Source organism: Rhinolophus sinicus, chromosome 15 (assembly GCF_057876585.1).
Source record: "Rhinolophus sinicus isolate RSI-liver-muscle chromosome 15, RSI-T2T, whole genome shotgun sequence".
NCBI lineage: Eukaryota > Metazoa > Chordata > Mammalia > Chiroptera > Rhinolophidae > Rhinolophus > Rhinolophus sinicus.
The window spans coordinates 116,112,043-116,131,232 of record NC_142515.1 but is presented as its reverse complement, the minus strand read 5'-3'; the positions used below and the strand labels follow the sequence as shown (position 1 = coordinate 116,131,232).

At 35.5% G+C, this 19,190-nt stretch overlaps 1 protein-coding gene across 3 annotated transcripts in view; it reads left to right on the top strand.

Annotated features, from left to right (window-relative positions):
* Positions 1-18,967, top strand: part of HHIP (hedgehog interacting protein) — an 87,884-nt gene extending 68,917 nt beyond the window's left edge. The window contains exons 12-14 of one of the 3 annotated variants that reach the window (XM_019730761.3): positions 10,463-10,611; positions 13,815-13,943; positions 14,768-18,967. In XM_019730761.3, coding sequence (XP_019586320.1) covers positions 10,463-10,611; positions 13,815-13,943; positions 14,768-14,778 — 289 coding nt within the window. In that variant the 3' untranslated portion in view covers positions 14,779-18,967. Of the gene's footprint in view, positions 1-10,462; positions 10,612-13,814; positions 14,094-14,767 lie in introns of those variants that run through there. The other 2 variants (XM_019730762.3, XM_019730760.3) reach the window with 2 other exon arrangements.
* The last annotated feature ends 223 nt before the right edge of the window (positions 18,968-19,190 follow it).

The window sequence follows — 19,190 nt, the reverse complement described above, 5'->3', positions numbered from 1 at the left end:
CTGGATTGTTTAGTCTGCTGGTGGTGCATTGAGGTGAATTTTACACCTTCAACCCATTATTAGTGTCTAATTACCAGGGTTGCCATAAGGGACCTTGGCTTTGTGATCCTAGGGCCTCCTCCAGTAGGGTGGTCTCAGAGTGACATACCTGAAAGGCCTGACTTCTCATTATGGTGCCTGTTTCTGGTGAGTTGTGTCATGTGTGGGGCCAGGGTTAAGATCTGTGTTTGGTTTTCAGAAGGTGGGGGGAGTAACAGAGTCCCAAAGACATTGTCCTTGTATGTAGGCATAGGCATACATTTCAAAATTAAACGGACTTTAAGAAAACATGTGTTTTCATAAACATTTGTTGGGAGTCTCATGCTGTTTTGATTTAGATGCCAATGTTTATTATTATAGTATTTCTCCCTAGATGAGTTGAATTTCTATATAAGTAGACACGTTAGCGTATGTGAGCGGGATTATTTTGGAAACAAGCTAATTACTAGCCTCACAGTGTTCACGATGTCTGCTTCAAAGCAAAACTGTGTTTTTAAAACTTTGGAGGGAGAAATTGAAGAAAGAGCCACGTCAACTGAAAAAACAATATATAGACATTTCTTGTTATATCAAAAATCTAACTCAAATTAAAATCTTAGGTGAATTGTATTCTTGGGGAGGAGCCCCAGATTTGTTAGAATAATGTTTTCAGAATAACTTTCAAACGTCAATTGACTCCTGGCCCTGGAAGAGAATAACAACAAATTATAAAATTTTTATATTCTACATTAGATGTCATAGAAGTTACCCTTTTACTCACCATAGGATTTATGTTTTTTTCTACTTTTCCCTGCACACACACACACTCACATTTAAGAAAGATGAGGGAGTTTAGAAACTAAATGCAATACTCTTATCTCATTTTGACAAAAGCAGGCAAAGTTCCAACATTACCACCTCAGTCTGTAGGATAATTTGGTCTAAGACTACATCTTACATGATCATTTACATAAGTCTAAAATCATTTACAGTGGGCTTCCTTCTCAGAAAAGGATGGCAAGGTACCTGTTATAAAAATCAAATGCCATTACTTATAATGAAAAAACATGAAATAAGAATACAGCCAGGTTTCCCTAAGGCTTAACTAGAACTTGGTAGTTCTTTAAGGAAAAAGCAGGAAAGTGGTGAATTTCTCCTCCATGCTAGAACACGGAGGAACACAGCTCAGGAACGTGTTCAGAGTTGGGGCAGTCGGTCACATGTCACGGCATAGTGGAGTTAGGATCCTATCGATACTAATCACCCAGCTTCCTGGGCCAACTCAGTGGGTCCCCCAAAGTCTCTAGAACTGGGTTCTCCATGCCCTCTTCTGGGGAGGTCCTTCAGCCAGCAGTTCCAGAAAACAGATTCCAATGTACTGAGCAAAAGAGGTAGGCAATCATTTTAGTTTCACTTGGTAGGGCCGTCTATTCTAGTCAACACTAGGGGCGAGTCTATCCTGGTAGCAGGGAGTCCATGGGTCCTGTCTCTGAGTGCTCCCTTGTGCGGGACCCTCACTAAGTTATTTCAGCACCGCATGCCCCTTGGTCCATCCATAAAGTGCTGATGCCCTGCCCCCTTTCTGCAGGGTGCTATGGAGATCATTAAATCATACATTTACAACATAATACGTTCTTTAGTATTGTTGGTGTTCAGTCCATGTATTCAAGAATTATTTTTGCATGATCTCTCAACTTTTAAGGTTTCTCAGTTCCAAAGCTGGGGTAAAGGTGTCTGTGAAGCTGTAAAGAGCTCTTCATACCTAGTTTTCAGATGTCCAAGACATGCCTTGGAATCTCGCTCTTTATTACATCTTTGCAGAATCAAACAAATGCTCCTGGGAATGGAAACTAAGGAATTCTAATAGAGTTACTAACTTTCCAGACGTTACTGTTATAGAACACAAATTTCTTTCATTTTTGTTTCAGATAAACTTAAACCAAATGACCCTTTTTTTTTTTTTTTTAATTTTGAAATGCTTCCAGGTTATTTCTCCAGGAATTTATAAAACCACATCATTCTTAATCATGTTGATTTAATTACTATGTACCCAGTCTTACTGTATTTTAACATACTGCTTATCTGTTACCCAACCAAGTCATATAGAACATTCCCTTAAGAGGCCTATAAATTAACAATGCAAATTCCAGGCTTGAGAGGTCATTTTACATCAATGTTGTACCCCATGTACCCCAAAGCCCTGTGTGACCAATATCAAGAACTGCCCCTCCTGCCTCCTCCCTGCTCCTCCCCTCCAGGCCCCACTTACTACCCTTTGTTTATTTATTTATTTTTAATATCTTCATCCTACTCTTTATTATACTGGATGCTGAAGAGTGCTTTTTCTCAGGAAAAAAAGAAAAGATCACTTCGTAAGAGGAAATCGGTTCTGTTTATCCTTTGCATATGTCTCAGGGAGCCAGGCTGGCAGTTCTGCCATCCAAAAGCAAGTCATGCATAATAGAGGGGCTTTAGCCCAATGAGCCAGTCTAGTCCCAATTCATCAGTCAAAGTTTTATGCAAGTGGCCCCCCTAGGTTGATAAATCCCCACAGTGCCTGTTGACCCAGCTGCCAAGTCCTGTTGCTGTAGGCGGTGTTTCCACGGCCACCCTGACAGTAATACAAACTGTTTAGCAGCTCCATTGACCTTTCAGCTATTAACAGGGACACAGGCTCCACCAGGGACTAGTTTTCAAACATGACAGAATTTCTTAACACTAGAGGTCATGAACAAGTATATGCCCTATAAAAATCCATTCAGCATGGTGGATTTAAAGTCTAAAAGACAAGGAAGCATGCTCCACAGTTTTGCCAGTATGATTTTTCTACATATCCAATAACTAAAAATGGACATATACTTATGTGCCAGCTTGTATTTTATTCTTAACATACTCTGTTTTACGTTGTGGTGCACCATACCTTTTTAACTAGCTAATCCTTTCTAAGCTGCCAGACAGCACCTGAAATTTTAAAGATATATTACAAATAATGGGATGAGATCACAGTCAAAACTTCTAATGAGTGGATGAGCATGCATACATAATATATGCTAATGACCTAAGCATAACTGGAATGTTATTCTTACTTTACCAAGATTTGCATATATTTATGTATGGACACACACTGAAACATACTCAGTCCATACAATGCTACGTGGAGCCATCATCTGTTTCAAAGTAAATAATAAATGTTACATAATAATTTATAAAAATATTTTTATTTAAATGACCATGTTACTTTAAAATGCTTATGTGTTTTCTTATATGTATGTATATCTATTTCCCGGACATGTGACATATGACCACAGCATTCAAAGGAATTTTCTGCTTTGTACTAATTATAGTCTCTTTTAAATGATCAATTTTGAATGCTGGAATATCAGTTCCTAGAATAATTGTACAAATTGCTATAAGCCCTTGATTGAACTGTCACTTATAAATGGCATTTGTTAAAAAGACATAAAATGGAGAATATGAATAGTGAAGACTATATTTTTCAAAATAAGACTCATTTGTTAAGAGTAGGAAATTCTTAAAAGCATTTCTTTTTAATCCCCGTGTTTCCTCTCCCCTTGGGACAATGGTGGAAGTCTGATAGTATTAAACCTTCTGAAAATCTTATATTTTTATTGCAAGGCAATATATCATCAGATATTGCATGTACTTGAGAGAAAGGCAGATTTAATTGCTTTAAACAGCCACATATATTTGTAAAAAGATGTTTTCTAGAGGAAAGTGTACTTTCTAATAAAAAAACTGCATGTTAGCATCATTTTCTTTTTTTTTTTTACTAATTCATTTTAGTCAAGTTAAATCTGTTCCTCCTTAAATGACCTGTTTTGGTCAACACTGACAAATGAATCAAAAAGTGTAACATCAAAATTTGGGGATTTGCTACCCTACTATTCATCAAAGAATTTAAACCGACATTTCTGTGTTCTTCTAAAGGACAGAGCTTGTTTCAAATTTTCAATTCTCATTTAAAGCATTTAGTGATATTTAAAACTCCTCCCTGCATATAATGCAAAATTAAAACACGGGTAGATTTACAGAGATAAAAGGGAAAAAGAGTTTTTAGATGATTTCTAAAAGGAAAAAAAATACTTTAAGTCTTTTAAATTATGTTGTAATTAAACTATTATTTAAAATGCCCATTTTCCCAATTACAAACATTTATTTAGAGTCTAACATTTTTAATAATTTGGTTTATAAGTTAAAACTTGATTTTGGAGGTGAATTTCTGAACGGAATGTATTTCTTTATATTGGGAAGCAATGGCTTTTTGTTGTACCCTATTTTTCAGTGTTTTTATTTATCACATCCGAGTAAGTACAATTATACTCTAGGATTAAATCAGTCTACGAGTATCTTATATTAAAGGTATTATATTAAGTACTACGGATGGAGAATATAAATGAGAACTTAGGTCACATCCTCTAAGGAGCTTATTTTTACCTAAATTGGAAGATTGCACACATTATAAAAAACGTAAATAATATTACCTGATAGAACACTTTGGAACAAAAAAGTTGTGCCAGAACATCATACATTGTAAGTTGCTGAATTAATGGTCCAGCAGGCTATGTGAACTGAGGTGTGTACGACACAGTGCTTTGGTCTAGTCTGTTCTGCTACATTATGATATTTTTTCTTTAACACTGGATTAGCTCACACATAAAAGAGAATTGTGACTGCATAACATGGAAATTATGTAGATTTTCAAGCAAGTATCGCAACAATCATAAGAAAATGAACAAGCCCTAGGAGGAGCTTTCTCAGCTGAGTGTTAAAATGAAAAATTAGTGCCTGTGCTAGGTTTCCCACCCCCAGGAGGCGTTCCTCCAGCCTGGCATGGCTCCCTGCTGGATGCACTTCCTCCAGAGTTCAAAGCTTCATTTCCATCACCATTTTGTTTTTGTGTGTTTCTAATATTCCCTGAGGCAGCCTCCAGCTACTGCCTAGCTGCCTACTGGCTTGCCCAAACTCTCTTTCAAGGCACCAAGTTTTGTTGCTGTTGTATACACAAAGTTGCAAGATCTTCAGGGGTCGGCCCCAAACCGATTTTTCCCATAAGTCCTGTAAGTATGTGATTTTGTAGAAAACAAGATTTTTCAAGAACATGTACAATAAATTAAAGGCCTATTTTTATATATTCACCACTAATAACTATAGTAGATCAGTTTTTGAATTTAGGACATTGCAAACATAAGACAACAAAACACATATGGCAATTTAATAAAATTGGACTTTGTCTTTTTTTTGTAAAAGCAGATGACGTTATCATCTAGTTTTATTAATTATTTCTCCTAGGTTTTCCCTTTCAGGAAATACATAACTTTTCATTTCCTAGTTTTCCCATGGAAATACATACATTGAGTTAACCTGACAAAATTGAATGAAGGAGACCCACACACCCTTTTGGAAACCTGTGTATTGTGGTAGTGGTGTTTGGATTGTGAGATTAACAGGGCTTGAAATATGTGTGCCTTGCTCCCTTTTCCCTAAAGTATGGGGACCAGTTGAGAGGAAAGAACACTGGGCTAGGAAAGAGTTGCTGACTATCTGTAACTAGCTGTGCGAAAGCCATTTAATCTCTTTGTATACTTTCTAATTCTTAAATTCGCGGATAAAAAGACTGACCCTGTCTCATGAGGATAAAGTTGAATATGAAATTACTAAAAAGTTTAAGTGGCTTCATTATTTGCATTTATTATGGTTGTATCTTTAACCATAGAACAAAATTTAGTAAAAATTCTGATAATCTTTTTTAGCAGCCAAACCCATGGCTCACTTCATCACACCTCTGACCCCTTTAGAGTTTAGCGTCCCCTCAGTCACAACCTGCCCAGGTATTAAAGCCAATTCTGAGTGAGCATATGCTCAGCATTTAAATTAAAGACCTCAAAATGAAAAGAACATCAGTCACAGAGAAAACAGCCAAAGCCAGCTACATTTTTTAGCACATTCAGAACGGAGAAATGTAGTAGTTCAAGACACGGTCTGGAAATAAGACAGAACATTGGCTTTATCCGGCCTAAATTAGAACTCTTGAAATGTACAAAACAAATTTTAAAAATTAATACAATACATAACGTACATAAATTCTGAGTTATTCTTGAATTTATCTTTCCCAGTACCAGGGTTACTTGGGACCTATATAAAAAAACATTTCTGCAGACTCCATATAATATAATGTCAAAGAAAGCATTTCTTATGAATGAAATGAAAGGGGTAGCTCATAAAACATTCAATTTTTTGGTATACTTTAAATTGTACTTAAAAAATACTGGTAGGAAATGTGTATTGCTGTCTATTCTGCCATGAAGCCCCAGTGAGACCAATATTGCATGGTCTCATTGCAATACTGATAATATTGAGACAAATTCTACAATATTACACAAAAATAGATTCCATTTTCTCTGTTCTCCTACCTGGAATATGATTGTATTATGAATGTATAAGATTCTTTACAGCCAAATTGAATTTGTATATTATTATTTTACTAGCTATTATGAAAGGGCTACGTGTAGTCACAAAACATGCTGTCAATCCATCGGAATCCAAAATTCTACTCTTCATGGGTAAACTGACACTGAAAAGAGAAATGTCAACATGAGCAAGAAAAATTTAGTGAACATCTAGACTAAAGAAAGTTATCCAGACTGAAAAAAAGAAAAAAAGAACAACAAAATTAAAACCTAGATTTTTGTTTAGATCCCATCTAGGTGTGTATATGTAGTAATTATGTATACATACAATGGTTTATTGTAAGGTGACGATAATAACAAAGTTCAAATTTACTTGTTTTATTTCCTTTTCTCCCCATTCCATGTAAAGGAATCCTATTCTTTTCAATGGAAGGAAGAAATGTCACTAGAACAAAGTGTGAGCGGAGGGGGGTAGTTGGGCTCATCAAAAATCTTTGTCACACTTCACCAAATATAATACCAGAAAAATTAATTTTAATACATCGACTTAATTCCCACATGGAGGAGAAAACAATCATATCTCATTATGTCATGCTTACTTCTTAGCATGTTATTTATTTACTGTGATTGTAGTATAAAAATGCTTCCTTTAGAATGAATTAAAATGAATTTAACCAGAAGAATTTTGTAAAACTTGAGTTAGTTTAGGCGATATAAATACAGCAAGTGTTTTTAGTTTTATGCTTATGATATAAAAGTATAGCAATTAGATTTTAATACTATCCCTCCCTTAAATAGTCCATATACTCCTAATATCTTCAGTCAATAGCATAGAAAAGAAACAAACATCCTTTTAAAATTCCATATTCTTAATAATTTCATTCATTCATTTATTCAATAGGTTTTTAATAAGCCTCTCCCATGTGCTATTCCACTCTTCTAGGTCCTGGAGAGACACAGGAGAAGAAAGGGAAATATTTGTGTTCATAGAGTTTATATTCCAGAAAAAGTATTTGAGAAAGTTTCTACTGTATGCATTCAATTCAATTTAACAAACGTTTACTGAATGCCTATATAGGCTATTCCTAGCTCCTATGAACATAAGTAGTTGAAAGAGATAAAATACTTTGACAGCTTAAATGTCATCTTTCCATAACATCCTTCAATCCTAAACTAAGTGCTCCCTTGTCTGTATTCCTGTGTTATTTCATTTGCACCAATTTCATGGAATTATTCTTTTGTGTTTGCATGTCTGTCTTCTCCATGGTGTCTCCATGTGTCTCAGAACCTTGTTTTGTTTATGTCTTATTCCCATGAAGAGCACAGTACTTGCTCAAGTAAATGACTGGGCTTGAAGAGGATTGAATATGCAGCTTTTCCTCTCAGAAGGCATTCATTTCAATTAGAAAGGGAAAAAGACATAGGATAACCCATTCCTTAAGAGAAGTGAAGTCCTATAAGAGACAGGCTATGTTTCATATCATTTTCATGCTAAAGGATTGCCAATAGAATAACAATTTAAAAGACAGGGAGAGGATTTATTGGACATGCTAAGTGGGGAGTGTTAGTTGTCAACTTCATGAAAGAAGACAAAGAGTATTTTCCCAGGTATTTAAATAAAAACTTAAGGGAATCATAATGTTTATATATGACAGCCACACAATCTTATATAAGATAAGGTAAACAAGCCAAAATATGAAATAATTCCATCCACCGGTAAACATTTACTAAATCTTAGGTAAAAAAAAAAAAAAAAAGTGGAATTCCTTCTATAGTCTGAGTTTCCACATATTTGAAGGTTTGGTGAAACATAGCAAAGATCTAATTGGAAGGCCAGCAGAGAAGCAAGGATCAGACCCCACCTGAAGAACTGCTCTTCAGACGGGATCCTTATATCATGTCCTCATTCCCTTCCCCAGTGCACCTGGATCAACAGCCCTCGCTCGGCCTCAAACAGGCATCTTCTGGTTGTTGCTATTTGACAGGAGCCACCTACATTCGTGATGTAAATGGCGCCTTCTCCTCTTTAGATTCCTCTGCTGAGGCATACGCCATATTGCCAAGTGGCGTATGAGCTATGTGCCTGCGTAGTTTGCATCATGCATAACATGTAATACATTTTTGACACACTCTACTTCTGGGTCTCTTTTCTTGAATGAGTCAGAAAGAGGGCAAACGAGTGACTAACAAGTAGAATTGGATAAACGGAATTTCAGTTACCAGTAAAATTTGAACAACACCTGTTTACTGAACGCAGCTTAGTAAATGACCGTGTCCTGTGACTCAGAACTTCACGGCTACTGGAAAATGGCTCTTCCAAGGGTCAAAAATGCCACCATTGTCTCACAAAGAAAGCCAGACTTTCGTATGAGGAAGAGAGAGAGCAGACTAGGGCTATTCAACAAGAAGTAGTAGAAGGTAAAAATAATGCCCTCACTTCCCTTGGCATAGCCATTTAACATTTCCTCCACTTATCCTACCCTCCGTTACTCCTACAAAGACTCCCTTGGTTAACACATGGAAAATATTCATTGATGTTTTCTGAGTGAAAATATGCTCAGTTCACAGAATGCCTTAGGGACCTTTCACATAAATTGACCATTTCTAGGTTTGAGTAAGAGGTTGAATAGCGTTAAGGGAGTTTTCTGAATTGTCATGTTTAGTTGTGAAACACAGTACTTTCAACTTAGAGTGGGATTTTTATTGGAGAGAAGAGCTAAAGAAGTCACTATATATTTTAATATGGCTTTGAGTCATTGTAGAAATAGCCTGAGGTCAGGCCCCAAATTACTATCGCTGCTGACAGTGTCACTGGGGCATAACAGGACAACCCATCTCAGGAAAACCCGAGTCTAAAGGGACTAATTATTTGCTTCTCTCAGAAAGCTATATCATTTACCTCTTGTGGTGGTTTTGGCCTATAATTATCACCTTCTTTGTTATGGTACTTATGGAGTCCAACTGCTTTGATAACCTAAAGATGGTGATTGGACTGATGACGGGTTTGCTTACATTCCTTAACTGAAAAGAGATTCCTCACCACACTGTGGCACAGGTATCCGTGCCTGATAAGAAGAGTACCACTTTATTCAGGTAGTGAATAGTCGGTTGTGACCATGATGCCAGCCTGACCCAACTTGAAGGACAGCCTCTTATATCAAAAACAGTAAGAACCATAAAAATCCGAAGGCATCTTTGTCCCTCTCTAAGTGTTGGCAGTTGTAGAGCAATTAAAAGAAAGTCTATGAGTTTTTACTTAGCAGATAAGATGTTTCTGTTTGCTATCAATAGAATTCTTTTTCTTCATAGCAGGACAAAAATCAAAAAAGTGTAAATATGTATATATACCCACACATATATTCATCTATATTTGTATCATTCTTTCATAAAGAGTTGAAATTTTGAGTCAATAGTACACACACACACACACACACACACACACACACACACACATACACAGTGTGATATCCTTTCTAGAAAAATCAGTCTAAAAAAATATCTCAAAAGAAATGTAAAATTGAAACAAATGTATTCTCAAGGTTTTTAGGCTGTAAGTGCTCATTTTGATGAATGTCCTCAGCCCTGTGAAATTGCCAAAAATGCCAATAACACATGAAACCCATCTAAAACATTATTCCTAAAACTTTTTGTAGATCTGGGGAAAAAAGGTTTTAAAATATCTATCCATCTGTATTTGAAAATTTGTAATTGCTAGATGTTCTTAGCTACCAAATGTAAAATATCAATATAATTACATTTTTAATCAATGGATTTTGATCATGATAAAGTTTCTTACAATGCTTGCTATGTTCTCTTTGGCTCAAAACTGGCTAGTTTGTGTCTTTACCAGTGTCTACTTTCTATTCTTAGAGAGTTGTCAATCTTTCTGAGTCACTTAAAAGAAAGGTCTGCTTAGAAAGCAAGAGACATGCTTCGTAAGCCACAAAATCACTAGATTTCATTCCAGTACTGATATTCAACAAAAATACACTTTCAATGTCTGTCCTTTGCTGCAGACCCCTGGTGCCTGAGGAGTGCAGAGCAGCAGTACAACCTGCCCAGACGCTCACGTCAGAGTGCTCCCGGCTCTGTCGGAATGGCTACTGTACCCCCACAGGAACGTGCTGCTGCAGCCCCGGATGGGAAGGGGACTTCTGCAGAATCGGTTGGTACATCTGTTGTTCCCCGGGAAAGACTGGGCACGGAGCAGTCCTTAGGAACTCAAGAACTTAGCACCAGTTATTTCTTCTAGAATTACCTAGTGTTCGATATTTAGCCATTTACAATATGTTAATGCTCAGTCTGCTCCTGAACTTCACTTGTAAATGGGATCTTTCCCGTTTTCTTCATGTAAGCAATGCACATATGAGTATATAAGTTAGTCATAAACATAAAAGGCTTTTAAATAATTGAGTCTCTTTCAAAAAGTAAAAAACAAAAACAGCACCACCTAGATCATCTCGACGGGCTCTCAGGTCTTGGGTTTGCGATTTCACACCAGCCAGTGACTTCGTGTTTGCAAAGCCCCTCTCCAAGTGCCACCATTTTCCAGACACCCCATAAATGCCCTCCCTAACTTTACTGCTTTGCTGGCTGCAGTGCACTAAAAACAAGGTTTTTCAGTGGTCATTATTAAACAAGAGGGGAAAACGCAATTATCTAGAGGCATATATGAGATTTTTAAATCCTTTTTGCCACTCTCTTGTGAACCCTCAACCAGGTGAGCAGATGCTCAGAGAGAGAGCAAAGGAGATTTAGGTCATGGTTACTCTATCCTTTAACCAGAGATTTCCTCAATCAATGATGTTTAAATCCTACTTGGTATGAAGTAAGAAAATTAGGTAAATTTAGATACAGAGAGTTTAAGATGTATATGTTGAAAATGCATTTTCAGGAGAAATTTTTTTACCTTTCTTTTCATTGTGTCTTTGAGATGATGGATGGAAACTAAACCTACTGCGGTAATCATGTCACAATCTATGTAAATCAAAGCATTATGCTGTACACTTTAAACTTATAGTGATGTATGCAAATTATTTCTCAATAAAACTGGGGGAAAAAAGGTTGCCATAAGGATGAAAAAAGGCATTTTCAATAACCAGCATATACATATTACTTACAAAAAGTTTTCATCTCCGCTATTTCAAATATTAAAGTATCTCCTGCCAATGCAAATTAAAATTCCCAATATTAATATTACCCTCAATTCATCTTTTTTCTTTATCCTAAAAATGCATTTGCTTCAAAAAAGTTACAACTATAACTTGTCTACTTTCTATATTGTACGACAAAAAGTAGCCAACATTTAAATTCACGTGCAGTATACATTTTAAGCTTAAATTGCTTCAGCACTAATAACATTCCATGATTGATTTATTCTATGGTTACATATCTAGGGAAGAGCTATCATAATTAAAACTCAACAGAAATTAAGTAATTACATTATTTAAAACAATTGCTTACGTTTTGTTGACCCAGTCTGACTCCCTTTTCCTTAGATGGCAGAAAAATGAGACTGAGTGTTCAAATGCAAATGCTAATATTCTAATTCCTGGTGACATATCTTCCCTCTGCTTCCTTTGAGGCCTAACAATACCATGTTTCCCCGAAAATAAGACCTGGCCAGATCATCAGCTCTAATGCGTCTTTTGGAGCAAAAATTAATATAAGACCTGGTCTCAATATAAGACCGGGTATAATATAATATAATATAATATAATATAATATAATATAATATAATAATATAACATAATACCAGGTATAATACAATATAATATAATATAATACCTGGTCTTATGTAACATAAGACCGGGTATAATATAATATAATACCAGGTATAATATAATTTTAATACAATAAGATATAATATAATACAATACCAGGTATAATATAATATAACATAATATAATATAATACCTGGTATAATATAATGTAATATAATACAATACAAGACCGGGTCTTATATTAATTTTTGCTCCAAAAGACGCATTAGAGCTGATGGTCCGGCCAGGTCTTATCCTCGGGAAAACACAGTATGTATTCTCTCCGCTTTTTTTATTTAGTGTCCATTGTGTTTTATTCCTTACCTTGTATTTTGCTTAACTTCTCAAACTACCAGATAATAAAATTTATTGATTGTTTCTAATAATAGTATGTTTAAACTGAGGGTAAACAAATTACTTTGAATAAGGATGGCATTATATATACACCACAGTCAATATTAATAATAATATGTGATATAAACGAAAATAGATACCCTTTGTGTTAACATGAAGTTTTATTTCAATAAAGTAATCTTTCCACTAAATCAATTTAAATAATTTGCGTATGTAAGATAAACCACAACCATTTTATAAAAGTAATCCATTCATGATATTTTTGACCCAAGCAAGAATTGTATTCCTATATTCACATAGTTTACTCATTTCCCACAACTTTAAAAGAAAAATGTCTAACTACTTTCATCTTGTCCTTCGTTTTCCATGTGTCAGCCACAGACCCCTGGATTTTGATTGATGCATTTGCAAAGGTTAAAATGACCCTGTTCCCTGAAAGTATAAGGAAATGTATTCAAAGAATTTGATTCGGGGGCTGCACACCCCAGATTTATTCTATCAGTTAGGGACAATTAAGTTATATATCCAATTTTCTCTCTCCATCTGATTTTAGCAGTAAATCTTTACATTCCCACCTATATTGTAGTTGTAAAAATCCTTTTATGAAGAGGTTCTGTGCTGTAGAGTAACCCAGAAAAGGACAGCTAAGAACTTCCTCTGATGGCTGACTGCACTGACCCAGGAAGGGGCTTCAAAGTGTACAGAGATGAAGCATAGCCTACCCCCTGCCCAGGAGCAGAGAGGAGAGATACTATGGAGTCTAAGTGGTAGATATTCCAGCTAACCAAAATCAAAAACTGACCATGCCTTTATGCTGCATTGGAGATGCTCGAGCCACAGGACCTTTCTCATGGACCAGCCCTTCCCACACTGAGGTCCTACCCTAGAGGAGTGGGAACACAGCGTTACTTGAAAGGTCCTCTGTTGGAAGTGACTTAGTGAAGCCAAGACTTGAAAGAACTGAAACAATCGTTTTAAATAAGTCAGTTCTGCAAGGGATTGAAATTGTTTCCCGTGAGCTATACTTGTCTGGAAATGTCTCCCCCTCTCTGCTGAGTTCTGGCCCCCAAATTACTGTGGGTCTGAAAGCGCTCTTCCCTTCTTATCTTTATTGTCTTTTGGATCATTTTGTGTTCCTCCTCCTTTCCCTCCTTTCCCTTACTCATCAAATATTTGTTGGCCTCAGACGTGGTGCTGTTTCTGACATACACAGTGAGAGTGTGATTTTATTGCTTTTTTTTTTTCCTCCCAGCAAAATGTGAGCCAGCATGTCGTCATGGAGGCGTCTGTGTTAGGCCGAACAAATGCCTCTGTAAAAAAGGATATCTTGGTCCTCAATGTGAACAAGTGGACAGAAACATCCGCAGAGTGACCAGGGCAGGTATTCTTGATCAGATCATTGACATGACATCTTATTTGCTGGATCTAACAAGTTACATTGTATAGTTTCTGGGACTGTTTGAATATTCCTTTCCAATGGGCATTTATTTTTTATCCTGTCATTAAAAAGAAAGACTGTTATCCTGCTACACACTCCTGTGATTTCATTTTCTTTTATTAATTTAAAAATAATTTCCAGAAATGTGCAGATTCTGTGTGTGTATGTTGGCACGTTTGTTCACATACGCACGTACACATACACACTCACAACCCCTATACGCATGGTTACAGAACAGATGGGTTTTAAAAATATATATTTCCTTGTGTGGAGTAATTTACACAGAAATTCCATTGTAAATTGATAACGGAATTTTTATATCACCAGAAGAGATTATTTGACTTCCTAGGAATTTTCTGTCTGTAATAACTAAAGTCAACTTTAATAGAGTTTTGAAACATTACTGTGCAATCTGATGGATCTAATAAAAAAGGCAATATTTTTATATTAAAGGACTATAATGTGAGAATGTTTCAGAACTCCCTGATGAATTTCTAAATGGGCAACTTGATACAAAATTGTAATCTTCATTTTTATCAATGTATCCAATTACAGAATGTTATGCACTTACTTTTTTATTGGCAGAGAAATCTGGTTACTCTAGCTTAATATCAAGATTGTTTTCAAGTGTTTTATAATTAAATCATAACAGCATATTCTAAAACCAATCTTCCTAAAAGGTCTGCTTTTATTGTATATTTTATTTAACAATAGGCACTGGGTTTGTGTTACATATTTATATTTTTTATTTTATTTTTATAATATAGACATCACCTAGATGAAACACCTTTACCCTGTCCTGTAAAATACTAAAGTTACATTTTTCACCAACTTAATTGGAAAGAAGGGGAGTGAGAAAGCAAACAGCTTTAATGTGCTGTGGATCTAATCTAGCAATGTATCCTTGTGCCAACATGTAATCATTAACGACGGATGAAAAAGCAAGAAAACAGCCAATCCTTATAAAATTCCAGCATTAAACATTTGTAAAGTGCTTTTCACTATAGCAAGACTGTCAGAGTATATGTGATTAGAATGTTGCAGATTGCACACTCAATCGAACCTCACTGGAGAAGAGCTCAATCGTTTTTAACAAATCTTGGCTATGTAAGCTGTCACTTGTACAAATTTTTAATATAATAATTTGCTTGCCAAATATGACTTTCCGTGTATATGTTCCTTCAGAACTCAATGAAAATCCTCTTTGGTTCATGTATGAATAAATTTCTGTAAATGTTCTGTTCAGGTTTTGAAAGAAATGCTATGTTCTAACTTAAAACTGCAAAAAGTCTTATAGACATTTTTCTTAATGGTTTTCAAGGCCAGCTCTCCATGTTTGGATTATAACAAAATTATACGGCCTCCTTGCACTACTGAAAAAACATCTACCCATGACACACGCACACCCACGATAGGTGGTCCTTCTGTAAACATCTGTTCCCCCAGAATCGAAATTGGAGAATAGTATAGATTATGCAGCACAGTCTGACTTTCCAAACCTGCTCCTTACTTTTAGGAATACGAACCTCAATTAAAAAGAATAAAATCTTGTAACTAGTATTTCTCTATTGTTTTAAAGCAGGAGATTTGCAATTAAAGCACAGAGAGCATTTATATAGAAACCACAATGTAGAAAGATTGGTTAAGTACACTGCCCTTGTCTTCCATATATGATTACTTAAGTTTCAAGTGACCTCATGCCAAATGGAAATGGGTTGAGAAATCTTGGTTCAGTGCTTAGTGAACAATAGCCTGCATTAAAAAGTGCATGCATAATTTTGCACAATTTAGATTCAATTGACAGTCCATTCAAAGAAGTCTCAGGATTAAATGAGCATGGAGACCAAATTGCCCTCTTACCCCAGAAAAGGGGTGGTCCCTTCTAGTCACACTAACACTTCATTGGCCCAACAGTGTGACAAATCTTGCAATGAACCCTGCAGTAGCCTGCATCTGTAGGTTAATAGCAGTCTTTTGTCTCCATTGCTTTCTCTTCATAGCCCTTTTACTGAATTCCATCACAGAAAGTTTTACAATTTAAAAAAAAAATGTCCTGACAACCATTTTTGTAAATGGACCTTACCATCTAATCATCCCTTATTCAGCGTGGGTGACATTAACAGAATGTGAACCTCTTGTGAGGGAGCCAGCTGTCTAAATCTGTCAAATTGTGCAGTTTTATTACACATTCCCCTGTTCATAGTTTCACTGAAAACAACAAGGATACTGCTATATATTCGGCAAAATCTAAAAAACCCAGCGTTTCTTCTTACAGTTTAATCTTTCCATCTCTTCCAAAATAAAAGGTGTTATATAGCCATTAGTGCTCCTATTAAAAATATCTATATGAAATTGACCAGACCCAGATTTTGTATATAGTCCTTTCCCAAGTGAAAGCTTCAAATGACTTAGAAAAACATATGTACCCCAGGTGTCACTGCCTTTTCTATTGTGAATCATTAGAATAAAAGACCAAAATCTTGTAAAAAGAAGATAGCAAGATCCATGGATATTACACCCCCGCAAAGAAAGGAAAGTCACTGGAGTCATTTCTGTTTTTAAGAGAGACGTAAATAGCAATGGCCAATTGATGGCTACATATTTTAAACTCCAGTGGTCATTTCAAACAATCTTTTGAACTTCTCTCTCAAGTAGATTTTTAAAATATGTGGCTGGAGAATTGTCTTAAAGGATTCATGATGACAGGCAGATAGGCACTGGTTAAAAAGTATGAGCTAGGGAAAAGTTATGTTTCATCACACGAATGGCAACACCTATGTCTACTCAGTTCCTAAAAAGCAAACAGTAAAAGTGGAAGAAAAATGTCCTTGGTATGAATGCAGATGTGTGAGATAAAGGTAAAATCATGAAGTAGAAAAATGTATATTGTTATACCTTTGTCCATTCTAGAGATTAATATTTGGGTGTCAGTTTAATGTGAAATGCTGTTATGGTAGTTGTAAAAGATTGGAAAAAAAATTTTCTACCACTGCTTTTGCCAAACTCTTGTCCTAGTTAATAGGACCTTGTTGTCTTACCAGTTATGTAAGGAAATGAGAAGCAAACTGAATTGGCACATCATTAAAGTGAAAAGAAGGGAAGATTTAAGAAACTTGAGTGGTGATAAAAAGTGCTTTAATCCATACCTTTTCTTCTTGGAATTTTGTTTCAATATGGCTATTGTAAAATATATTTTTCATTTTTATCACAAAGAATACTCAGACGTTTTCTCAGATTAATGGACTATCTCATCAAGAAAGAGCAAAGAAACCTACACATATAACATATATTACACCCAACCTAAAGAGAAAACCATTCTCTTTTTCATTTACATACTTCAGAGAAGGCACTTCTTCTATATTTATTTCTTTGGGAACAATTACATAATAACGTACTAACAATTTTTAATATATTTCTGTTAAATATTGTTTTTATCTCTGAATCATCAACTATACCACAAAGCCTACTAGGTGTTAGACATGAGGTTAGATGCTACACCTAGTGTCTTTTAAAGGATACATTAATTAAATTTTTATTAGTCTTTTTTAGCTTTGAAACATAAAAGAGAAACCAAGTTCAAATTGTTAAGAGGAAAGATAACGTATACAATAGACAGTATAGTTGTCTGTTCAATAAAGTTTCCAAACATCTCTACAGAATGTTACCTATGATCTCTCTCTCTCTCCCCCGCTTTCTTCTTCTGCCCCCCACCCCATATAGCCTTCTTCCTTTTAAACGCTCCCTTCTCCTCTCTTTCTACTGTTTTTTAACGAAACAGACATGTCCTCAGTACGCACATGATGAAGATGGCCTGGGGTAGGTTGCTATTGATTTTGCTGGTTATGATCTTTTCTTTGTTTTCCTGAAAAAATTCCCTTTCCTGGTGTCACATTTGCTCAGACTCTATATCTTAGACAAATATGAACATACCAGTCCAATTTATTATAATCATTGAAAGAAGTACCAAGAGCATAAAAGACCCCAGCCCATATGCTCCTGTTCAGCTGGTGTTCATTCCATCATAGATACAGGAAAGACACGAAAATATCCCCAGTAGAGAGCCAGCTAACAGTAGGGAAAGTCAATAGCTATTTCCTATTCAAGCAACACCCATCTCTATGGAGTTTCTTTTGAAAAAGCTTATTCCAAATCTATGAGGGAAAAATAAGAAGTAGTTCCTCAATGGAGACTTCAGAATCTTCTTTCCCCAGCCCAGAGGAGACTTGAATTTACAAAGAAGTCAGACCAAAGTGCCGTGCCCAGAAAATGTACATATTTCTATACTGCCCCAGGAATTGAGTGGGCCTGTTATCATGAATGCTGGCAATACTTTCAGAGTTCCTCTTTAGACTATCCAAAATAAATATATGTTTGTTATCTTACCTTCTTTCTCTTCATCACACCAACACAAATTAGTCCTATCTCCAACACTTCATGTGATGTCAAAGAAGGTTGGAAACCTAAGAATAGAAGCATTTTGATATTAAAAGTATTAAGAACATGACCAGAGAACCTGGCAAACATTAATCTTAGCAAACGTCAACCTTCTTTCTCTTAAATTTCTCCTAAGTTTGGGAAGTGGCCTTAAAATCAATGTTTCGGAGAGTGAGATGTATTCATGAGAACATGATGGAGTGTTGTAGTACTGTTTTCTTTTCAGTACCGTGGTAGTTTCCCTAGCTGCTATGAAGAGATTTATTCATTTATCAGATTAGCACTTTTCTTAGATTCTTCACTAAATCTGAACCCAAGATACAGCCGTCATTTACCTTGCTTTCTTTTATATAGGTTATATATAAATTGGTTGGAAAAATAAAACATAAATATGGGATCCCTTGTATAAACATAAAACTAAGCCTAAAACCTATTAACCTGTTATTGCTTTTTTTAGCCAGATTATCCAATGGCTTACAAAAAAAAAAAAAAAAAAAAAGGTACCAGCATGAATTCTAAGGTTACATCTCATATATATCACTAAGACAGATATCATGTTTCAGGTGAGATTTTTTTTGCATATGTAGATAATTTATTACTTAAAGTCAAAATACATGTAAACATATACAAGCAAATTAACATAGATATGTGATGAGTTATCTCAATTGATTATAATTTTTTAAGTTAAAAATATTTTTATAAAGAACAGAACATTAACAGTGATGGGAAATTCAGAATGGCTAAATATAAACTCTG